This window comes from Podarcis cretensis, assembly GCF_951804945.1.
Source record: "Podarcis cretensis genome assembly, chromosome: Z".
Lineage (NCBI taxonomy): Eukaryota > Metazoa > Chordata > Lepidosauria > Squamata > Lacertidae > Podarcis > Podarcis cretensis.
Genome location: NC_137184.1, coordinates 17501 through 30000, shown reverse-complemented (window position 1 = coordinate 30000; position 12500 = coordinate 17501). Strand labels below are relative to the sequence as shown.

Sequence of the window (12500 nt, the reverse complement as noted above, 5' to 3'; positions counted from 1 at the left end):
TTGAAGGATTGGGCCCCATAGATGTGGGGCTTTTGAAAGGATTTGACCCCATAGATGTGGGGCTGTTTAGAGAACAAGGTAACTTTTTCACCCCATAAGTGTGGGTCAATTTTCTCGGATTTGACCCCTAGTTGTGGGTTTTACCCCAAACAAAAACAGAATAGTAATAGTAATAAAATAGTAATAATAGAAATAGAAATGATAACAATAAAATAGTGGTGGTGGTGGTGGTAGTAGTAGTAGTAGTAGTAGTAGTAAATAATAATAATAATAATAATAATAATAATAATAATAATAATAATAATAATAATAATAATATAGTAGTAAAATAATAGTAAAACAAAAACAGTAAGAATAGTTATAATACTAGTAATAATAAAATAGTGATAGTGTAATAATAATAATAATTAAAATGTAGTAGTAGTACTAGTAGTAGTAGTAGTAAAATAGTAATAATAAAAGAAAAACAGTAACAATAGTAATAGCAATAAAATAGTAATAAGAAAATAGTAATAGTAATAGTAATAGTGATAGTGATAATAAAATGGCACTACTACTACTACTACTACTAACAATAATATAGAAACATAGTAAGAATAATAGTAAGAATAATAGCAAGAATATTAGTATAGTAAGAATAATAGTAAGAATAAAATAGTAATAGTAGTAATAGTAGTAAAATAGTAATAATCAAACAACAGCAATAGTAAGGATAGTAATAGTAATAAAAGAGTGGTAGTAATAGTAATTGTAATAAAGTGACACTACTACTACTAGTAGTAATAGTAGTAGTAGTAGTAGTAGTAATAATAACAGTAGTAATAGTAATAAAGTGACAGTAGTAGTAGTAGTAAAGTGACACTTTACTACTACTACTAGTAATAATAGTAATAGTAATAAAGTGACACTACTACTAGTAGTAGTAATAGTAATAATAACAATAACAGTAGTAATAGTAATAAAGTGACAGTAGTAGTAGTAGTAAAGTGACACTTAACTACTACTACTACTAGTAATAATAGTAGTAATAGTAATAAAGTGACACTGCTACTACTAGTAATAGTAATAAAGTGACACTACTACTAGTAGTAATAGTAGTATTAGTAACAAAGTGACACTACTACTACTAGTAGTAATAGTAATAATAATAATAATAATAACAGTAGTAATAGTAATAAAGTGACAGTAGTAGTAGTAGTAGTAGTAGTAGTAAAGTGTCACTTTACTACTAGTAGTAATAATAGTAGTAATAGTAATAAAGTGACACTGCTACTACTAGTAATAGTAATAAAGTGACACTACTACTAGTTGTAATAGTAGTAATAGTAATAAAGTGACAGTAGTAGTAGTAGTAGTAGTAGTAAAGTGACACTTTACTACTACTAGTAGTAATAATAATAGTAGTAATAGTAATAAAGTGACACTGCTACTACTAGTAATAGTAATAAAGTGACACTGCTACTAGTAGTAATAGTAGTAGTAATAGTAATAAAGTGAAACTGCTACTACTAGTAATAGTAATAAAGTGACACTACTACTACTAGTAATAGTAGTAATAGTAATAAAGTGACACTACTACTAGTAGTAGTCGTAGTAATAATAATCTCTCCTTCCTCCCCCCCAAGGACTGGTGGAAAGTTGAAGTCAACGACCGGCAAGGCTTTGTCCCGGCTGCCTACGTCAAGAAGCTGGATCCGGCCCAGTCGGGATCGCGGGAGAACCTTCCGGACGAGCAGGGCGGGATCGGGGCGCGGCAGGAGCAGATCGACAACCAGTAAGGGCCAAGGGGTGGGGGGTTTGGGGTGGGATCACACATACACACACACACATATATATATATATATACACACACATACATATACACACAAATATATATACACATACACACACACATACAGACCCACATACAGACACGCATATATACACACACATATACAGCCATACACACACATATACACACACATACACATACACACACACATATACAAATACACACACATACATATACACACAAATATATACAAATACACACACACACATACAGACACACATACGCAGAAACACACATATACACACACACACATACATATACACACAAATATATATACACATACACACACACATACAGACCCACATACAGACACGCATATATACACACACATATACAGCCATACACACACATATACACACACATACACATACACACACACATATACAAATACACACACATACACATACACACAAATATATACAAATACACACACATATAGACACACATACGCAGAAACACACATATACACACATACACACACACATATATACACACACATATGCAGCCATACACACACACACATATACACACACACATACACATACACACACACATATACAAATACACACACACACACACATACATATACACACAAATATATACACATACACACACATACAGACACATATATGCAGAAACACACATACACACGCACACATATATACACACACATATACAGCCATACACACACACATATACACACACATATACACACATATACACACACACATCTACACACATACATATACACACTACACATATACACACACATATATCCACACACACATATACACACACGCATGTACACACATATACATATACATACACACAAACACACACACATATATACACACAGAATCCCCCACGTCTGTGGGGCAGGAGCCAATCAGCAACCAGGAAGGGCCCAGGGGGCGGGGCTTGATCGGGGATTTGGGGTGGAATTTTCCGACGGGCCAAGCCGACCGAATCCTCCTGCTATACGTAGACGACATCGCAGTATACATATACACACATATACACACACAGACACATATACACACATATACACACACACATACATATACACACAAATATACACACATATACAGACACACATACACAGAAACATATACACACACAGACACATATATACACACACACGTACACACACACACACAGATACACACACACACAGATACACACACATATACACACACATACATATACACACAAATATACACACATATACAGACACACATACACAGAAACACACACACACACACACATATACATACACGCATATACACACACACACATATACAGCCATACACACACACATATACACACATACACACACACATGTACACACACATACACATATAGACACACATACACACACACACACACACACACACACACACACACACGTACACACACATACACATATAGACACACATACACACACACATATACACACATGCATGTACACACATATACATATACATACACACACACACACACACACACACACACACACATATATACACACACAATCCCCCACGTCTGTGGGGCAGGAGCCAATCAGCAACCAGGAAGGGCCCAGGGGGCGGGGCTTGATCGACCCAATCCTCCTGCTATACGTAGACGACATCGCAGTAGGCTCCGCCTCCTCAACTTCTCCCGTTTCCTCTTGGCTTTCTAGAACTTTCCCAATTGGCTCCGCCCCCAATCTCCCCACAACTTAACCCTTCGCCCGCCTTCTCCACCCCGAATGTCTCCCCCCCTCCCCAGATTTGCGAGCTTAACCCTGATTGGCCCGGCATGCGAACCCCAACTTCCCCCCGACTACCATAATAATAGAATATTAGAGAATAATAATAGAAGAATAATAGAATACTAGAATATAGTATAATAATAGAATAATGCTATAATAATATAATTTTATAATATTATAATATATTATTATAATATAATATATTATTATTATAAATTATAATATATTATAGCTGTCTCCTGCAGGGCAATTCTTGTAGTTTATTTCAGTCAATCATATCAATCAATCATATCAATTAATCATTAATAATAATATCATTATAATATAATGATATAATAATACTATAATAATGTCATCATAATATAATATAACATAACATAACATAACATAACATAACATAACATAACATAACATAATACAATATAAAATAATAATAGTGTAATATAATTCATCATAATATAATGATATAATAATACTATAATAATATCATCATAATAATATAATATAATATAATATAATATAATAAAATATAATATAATATAATATAATATAATATAATAGTGTAATATAATTCATCGTAATATAATGATATAATAATACTATAATAATATCATCATAATAATATAATATAATATAATATAATATAATATAATATAATAGTGTAATATAATTCATCATAATATAATGATATAATAATACTATAATAATATCATCATAATCTAATATAACATAATAAGATTATAGTAATATAATATAATAATAGTGTAACATAATAATATAATATGGTAACAACAATAATAATAGCTGCCTCTTGCAGGGCAATTCTTGTAGTTTCAGTCAATCAATCATATCAATTAATCTTTAATGATAATATCATAATATCATAATATAATAATACTATAATAATACCATCATAATATAATATAGCATAATAAGGTAATAGTAATATAATATAATAATTTAATAATATTGTAACAATATGTTATAATAATAGTATAATAATATAATCATAATATAATATAATAATACTATTATAATATAATATAATATAATATAATATAATAAGATTATAGTAATATAATAATAGTATAATATAATAATATAATAATATTGTAACAATATGTTATAATAATAGCTGCCTCTTGCAGGGCAATTCTTGTAGTTTATTTCAGTCAATCATATCAATCAATCATATCAATTAATCTTTAATAATAATATCATTATAATATAATGATATAATAATACTATAATAATGTCATCATAACATAACATAACATAACATAACATAACATAACATAACATAACATAACATAACATAACATAACATAACATAATAATAGTGTAATATAATTCGTCATAATATGATATAATAATACTATAATAATATCATCATAATATAATATAATATAATATAATATAATATAATATAATAACATAACATAACATAACATAACATAACATAACATAACATAACATAACATAACATAACATAACATAATAATAGTGTAATATAATTCATCATGATATAATGATATAATAATACTATAATAATATCATCATAATATAATATAATATAATATAATATAATATAATATAATATAATATAATATAATGTAATGTAATATAATATAATATAATATAATAATAGTGTAATATAATTCATCATAATATAATGATATAATAATACTATAATAATATCATCATAATATAATATAACAATAAGATTATAGTAATAGAATATAATATAATAATAGTGTAATATAATAATATTGTAACAATATGTTATAATAATAGCTGCCTCCTGCAGGGCAATTCTTGTAGTTTATTTCAGTCAATCAATCATATCAATTAATCTTTAATAATAATATCATAATATCATGATATAATAATACTATAATAATACCATCATAATATAATATAGCATAATAAGATTATAGTAATATAATATAATAATTTAATAATATTGTAACAATATGTTATAATAATAGCTGCCTCTTGCAGGGCAATTCTTGTAGTTTATTTCAGTCAAAAATTGATTTGAATTAAAGATTGAATAAAAATATCATCATAATATAATCTAATACTATAATAATACTATAATAATATCACCATAATATAATATAATATAATATAATATAATATAATATAATATAATATAATTATAATAAAGTAAAATAATATAATAGAATTATAATAATATAATATAATTATAATAAAGTAAAATAATACAATAAAATTATTATAATAATATAATGTAATAAAATCATTATTATAATAAGGTAATAATCTTGTATCAACATCTTATAATAATAGCTGCCTCTTGCAGGGCAATTCTTAATTAAATTAAATTAAATTAAAAATTATTTCTCGTGACGTGATTTTCATCCCTCCCCTAATTCCCCTAGTTCTGATTATTGATTTATCAATTATCATTAATAATAATAATAATCTATTAATCCTAATATTTTATTCAAATTCCTTATTGAAATAATTACAGGCTAGGAGGACTTGTCGTGACTTGATACTGTTTATTAATTCTAACAATTCGTTAAAAGGACTTATTCAAATAATAATAATAATAATAATAATAATAATAATAATAATAATGATAATAATAGAAGAAGAAGAAGAAGAAGAACCGGCAAAATAATAATAATAATAATAATAATAATAATAATAATAATAATAATAATAATAGAAGAAGAAGAGGAAGAAGAAGAAGAACCGGCAAAATAATAATAATAATAATAATAATAATAATAATAATAATAATAATAATAATAATAATAGAAGAAGAAGAAGAGGAAGAAGAAGAAGAACCGACAAAATAATAATAATAATAATAATAATAATAATAATAATAATAATAATAGAAGAAGAAGAGGAAGAATGAGAAGAAGAACCGACAAAATAATAATAATAATAATAATAATAATAATAATAATAATAATAATAATAATAATAATAATAGAAGAAGAAGAGGAAGAATGAGAAGAACCGACAAAATAATAATAATAATAATAATAATAATAATAATAATAATAATAATAGAAGAAGAAGAGGAAGAAGAAGAAGAACCGGCAAAATAATAATAATAATAATAATAATAATAATAATAATAATAATAATAATACTTATTAATCCTAATAATTTCTTACAATTACTTGCTTTCCACCCCTCCTCTAAGTTCTCTGCCCCTTCTTCCCCCCGCCTGCCCCCCAGAGCATGACCCCGCCCCCCGGCCGGCGACCCCTTGATTGCCCCTTAACCGGACTAACTCCCAGCATGCTCTTCTGCTGTGTCCCTTCTAGGACTTTGCTAACCAAGGAAGCCGGGAGCGTCTCCCTGCGCATGAAAATGGTGGAAGAACTGTGAGTAGGGCCCCCTTTTTCCCTGCCTGCCCCCCAAGTGGGGGGCAGGGCGTGGATTGGGGGAATTTTCTCCCATGGCATATTATCTGGGGAGGGTGGGGTATTTAAAAATTCGTCTTCTTCTTCTTCTTATTATTATTATTATTATTTTGCCGGTTCTTCTTCTTCTATTATTATTATTATTATTATTATTATTATTATTATTATTATTATGCCGGTTCTTCTTCTTCTTCTTCTTCTTCTTCTATTATTATTATTATTATTATTATTATTATTATTATTATTATTATTATTATTATTATTTTGCCGGTTCTTCTTCTTCTTCTTCTTCTTCTTCTTATTATTATTATTATTATTATTTTGCCGGTTCTTCTTCTTCTTCTATTATTATTATTATTATTATTATTATTATTATTATTATTATTTTGCCGGTTCTCCTTCTTCTTCTATTATTATTATTATTATTATTATTATTATTATTATTATTATTATTTTGCCGGTTCTTCTTCTTCTTCTTCTTCTTCTTCTTCTTCTTATTATTATTATTATTATTATTTTGCCGGTTCTCCTTCTTCTTCTATTATTATTATTATTATTATTATTATTATTATTATTATTATTATTATTTTGCCAGTTCTTCTTCTTCTTCTTCTTCTTCTTCTTCTATTATTATTATTATTATTATTATTATTATTATTATTATTATTATTATTATTATTATTTTGCCGGTTCTTCTTCTTCTTCTTCTTCTTCTTCTTCTTCTATTATTATTATTATTATTATTATTATTATTATTATTATTATTATTATTATTATTTTGCCGGTTCTTCTTCTTCTTCTTCTTCTATTATTATTATTATTATTATTATTATTTTGCCGGTTCTTCTTCTTCTTTTTCTTCTTCTTCTTCTTCTTCTATTATTATTATTATTATTATTATTATTATTTTGCCGGTTCTTCTTCTCTTCTTCTTCTGTTATTATTATTATTATTATTATTATTATTATTATTATTATTATTATTATTATTATTTTTTCCGGTTCTTCTTCTTCTTCTTCTTCTTCTTCCTCTTTTCTTCTTCTTCTTCTTCTTATTTTGCCGGTTCTCTTCTTCTTCTTCTTCTTCTTCTTCTTCTTCTTCTTCTTCTTTTTATTATTATTATGGATCTCTACCCCCCATTTATGGATCTCTGCCCCCCACTTATGGGTCTCTGCCCCCCTGTGCCCCCCAGGTACGCCTCCCTCCTGGATCTGATCTTCTTATTTTGCCGGTTCTCCTCCTCCTCCTCCTCTTCTTCTTCTTCTCTTCTTCTCTTCTTCTTCTTCTTCTTCTTTTCTTCTTCTTCTTCTTCTTCTTCTTCTTCTTCTTATTATTATTATTATTTTGCCGGTTCTTCTTCTTCTTCTTCTATTATTATTATTATTATTATTATTATTATTATTATTATTATTTTGCCGGTTCTTCTTCTTCTTCTTCTTCTTCTTCGTCTTCTTCTTCTTCTTCTTCTTCGTCTTCTTCTTCTTCTTCTTCTTCTTCTTCTTCTTCTTCTTATTTTGCCGGTTCTTCTTCTTTTTCTTCTTCTTCTTCTATTATTATTATTATTATTATTATTATTATGCCGGTTCTTCTTCTTCTTCTTCTTCTTCTTCTTCTTCTTCTTCTTATGCCGGTTCTTCTTCTTCTTCTTCTTCTTCTTCTTCTTCTTCTTCTTCTTCTTCTTCTTCTTCTTCTTCTTCTTCTTATTTTGCCGGTTCTTCTTCTTCTTCTTCTTCTTCTTCTATTATTATTATTATTATTATTATTATTATTATTATTTTGCCGGTTCTTCTTCTTCTTCTTCTTCTTCTTCTTCTTCTTCTTCTTCTTCTTCTTCCTCTTTTCTTCTTCTTCTTCTTCTTCTTCTTCTTCTTCTTCTTCTTCTTCTTATGGATCTCTGCCCCCCATTTATGGGTCTCTGCCCCCCTGTGCCCCCCAGGTACGCCTCCCTCCTGGATCTGATCTTCTTATTTTGCCGGTTCTCCTCTTCTTCTTCTTCTTCTTCTCTTCTTCTTCTTCTTCTTCTTCTTCTTCTTCTTCTTATGGATCTCTACCCCCCATTTATGGATCTCTGCCCCCCATTTATGGGTCTCTGCCCCCCTGTGCCCCCCAGGTACGCCTCCCTCCTGGATCTGATCTTCTTATTTTGCCGGTTCTCCTCTTCTTCTTCTTCTTCTTCTTCTTCTCTTCTTCTTCTTTTTCTTCTTCTTATTATTATGGATCTCTACCCCCCATTTATGGATCTCTGCCCCCCATTTATGGGTCTCTGCCCCCCTGTGCCCCCCAGGTACGCCTCCCTCCTGGATCTGATCTTCTTATTTTGCCGGTTCTCCTCTTCTTCTTCTTCTTCTTCTTCTTCTTCTCTTCTTCTTCTTCTTCTTATTATTATTATGGATCTCTACCCCCCATTTATGGATCTCTGCCCCCCATTTATGGGTCTCTGCCCCCCTGTGCCCCCCAGGTACGCCTCCCTCCTGGATCTGATCTTCTTATTTTGCCGGTTCTCCTCTTCTTCTTCTTCTTCTTCTTCTTATTATTATTATGGATCTCTACCCCCCATTTATGGATCTCTGCCCCCCACTTATGGGTCTCTGCCCCCCTGTGCCCCCCAGGTACGCCTCCCTCCTGGATCTGGGCGAGAAGCGGAAGTCCATGCTAGAGAAAAGCTGCAAAAAGTTCACCCTCTTCCGGGAAGCCAACGAATTGCAGCAGTGGATCCACGAGAAGGAGGCGGCCCTGACCAATGAGGAGGTCGGGGCGGATCTGGAGCAGGTGGAGGTGCTGCAGAAGAAGTTTGACGACTTCCAGAAGGTGGGTGGCGCCGGATCCGGTCCCCCTGGGCTCCCCAGGGAGATCCGGCAGATCCTGAAAAGGATCCGGACTGGGGGGCTGGAGTGGATCCTCGTTTCTCCACTGGCTCCCGGATTGTGTCCAATCTGGAGTTGGGTCCCCATTTCCCCCTTGGCTCCCTGTTTCCCCATGGAGATCTGGCGGATCCTGAAAAGGATCCGGACTGGGGGGGAGCTGGAGCGGATCCTCGTTTCTCCACTGGCTCCCGGATTATGTCCAATCTGGAGTGGGGGGCTGGGTCCCCATTTCCCCCTTGGCTCCCAGACTGGGTCCCTGTTTCCCCATTGGCTCCCAGAGATCCGGCGGGTCCTGAAAAGGATCCGGACTGGGGGGCTGGAGTGGATCCTCGTTTCTCCACTGGCTCCCGGATTGTGTCCAATCTGGAGTTGGGTCCCCATTTCCCCCTTGGCTCCCTGTTTCCCCATGGAGATCTGGCGGATTCTGAAAAGGATCCGGACTGGGGGGCTGGAGCGGATCCTCGTTTCTCCACTGGCTCCCGGATTGTGTCCAATCTGGAGTGGGGGCCGGGTCCCCATTTCCCTGTTGGCTCCCGGATCGGGTCCCTGTTTCCCCATTGGCTCCCAGAGATCTGGCGGATCCTGAAAAGGATCCGGACTGGGGGGCTGGAGCGTATCCTCGTTTTTCCACTGGCTCCCGGATTGTGTCCAATCTGGAGTGGGGGCCGGGTCCCCATTTCCCTGTTGGCTCCCGGATTGGGTCCCTGTTTCCCCATTGGCTCCCAGAGATCTGGCGGATCCTGAAAAGGATCCGGCCTGGGGGGAGCTGGAGCGGATCCTCGTTTCTCCACTGGCTCCCGGATTATGTCCAATCTGGAGTGGGGGGCCGGGTCCCCATTTCCCCCTTGGCTCCCAGATCGGGTCCCTGTTTCCCCATTGGCTCCCGGAGATCCGGCGGATCCTGAAAAGGATCCGGACTGGGGGGGCTGGAGTGGATCCTCGTTTCTCCACTGGCTCCCGGATTGGGTCCAATCTGGAGTTGGGTCCCCATTTCCCCCTTGGCTCCCTGTTTCCCCATGGAGATCTGGCGGATCCTGAAAAGGATCCGGACTGGGGGGAGCTGGAGCGGATCCTCGTTTCTCCACTGGCTCCCGGATTATGTCCAATCTGGAGTGGGGGGCCGGGTCCCCATTTCCCCCTTGGCTCCCAGATCAGGTCCCTGTTTCCCCATTGGCTCCCGGAGATCCGGCGGATCCTGAAAAGGATCCGGACTGGGGGGAGCTGGAGCGGATCCTCGTTTCTCCACTGGCTCCCGGATTATGTCCAATCTGGAGTGGGGGGCCGGGTCCCCATTTCCCCCTTGGCTCCCAGATCAGGTCCCTGTTTCCCCATTGGCTCCCGGAGATCCGGCGGATCCTGAAAAGGATCCGGACTGGGGGGAGCTGGAGCGGATCCTCGTTTCTCCACTGGCTCCCGGATTATGTCCAATCTGGAGTGGGGGGCCAGATCCCCATTTCCCCCTTGGCTCCCAGATTGGGTCCCTGTTTCCCCATTGGCTCCCGGAGATCCGGCGGATCCTGAAAAGGATCCGGACTGGGGGGCTGGAGCGGATCCTTGTTTCTCCACTGGCTCCCGTATTGTGTCCAATCTGGAGTGGGGGCCGGGTCCCCATTTCCCTGTTGGCTCCCGGATCGGGTCCCTGTTTCTCCATTGGCTCCCAGAGATCTGGCGGATCCTGAAAAGGATCCGGACTGGGGGGCTGGAGCGGATCCTCGTTTCTCCACTGGCTCCCGGATTGTGTCCAATCTGGAGTGGGGTCCCTGTTTCCCGGATCGGGTCCCTGTTTCCCCATTGGCTCCCAGAGATCTGGCGGATCCTGAAAAGGATCCGGACTGGGGGGCTGGAGTGGATCCTCGTTTCTCCACTGGCTCCCGGATTGTGTCCGGAGATCCGGCAGATCCTGGAAGGATCCAGACTGGGGGCCGGAGTGGATCCCCGTTTCCCCGTTGGCTCCCGGATTGTGTCCAAAGAAAAGAGCTGGGGGATCCTTGAGACGGGGGGGCGGGAGCATCTCGGTTACCCCGTTGGCTCCCGGATCGTGTCCAATCTGGATTGGGGGGCCGGGAGGGTCCCTGTTTCCCCGTTGGCTCCCAGATCGTGTCCGAAGGGCCGGTGGATCCCGAAAGGATCCGGACTGGGGGGCCAGGAGGGTCCCCGTTTCCATGTTGGCTCCCGGATCATGTCCGAAGGGCTGGTGGAGGGTCCTTGTTTCCCCGTTGGCTCCCGGATCGTGTCCAAAGGGCCGGCGGATCCTAGAAGGATCTGGACTGGTGGGCCAGAGCGGGTCCCCGTTTCCCCATTGACTCCCGGAGATCTGACGGATCCCGGAAGGATCTGGACTGGGGCGTCGAGAGGGTCCCCATTTTCCTGTTGACTCCCAGACCGTGTCTGAAGGGATGGTGGATCCCGGAAGGATCCAGACTGGAGGCCAGGCTGGGAGGGTCCCCGTTTCCCACTTGGCTCCCGGAGATCCGGAGGATCCTGGCAGGATTGGGACTGGGGGGCCGGGAGGGTCCCCGTTTCCCTGTTGGCTCCCGGATCGTGTCTGAAGGGCCGGTGGATCCTAGAAGGATCTGGACGGGGAGCCAGAGCAGGTCTCCGTTGGCTCCCGGATCGTGTCCGAGGGGCCGGTGGATCCTGGA

General features: G+C 36.8%; 1 protein-coding gene across 1 annotated transcript in view; it reads left to right on the top strand.

The window, feature by feature from the left end:
• Positions 1-12500, top strand: part of LOC307207784 (spectrin alpha chain, non-erythrocytic 1) — a gene marked incomplete at both ends in the record, with an annotated part of 83974 nt that overhangs the window by 59393 nt on the left and 12081 nt on the right. Inside the window, 3 exons of the mRNA XM_079961846.1 lie at positions 1626-1774; positions 6896-6955; positions 9604-9802. Coding sequence (XP_079817972.1) covers positions 1626-1774; positions 6896-6955; positions 9604-9802 — 408 coding nt within the window. The remainder of the gene's footprint in view (positions 1-1625; positions 1775-6895; positions 6956-9603; positions 9803-12500) is intronic.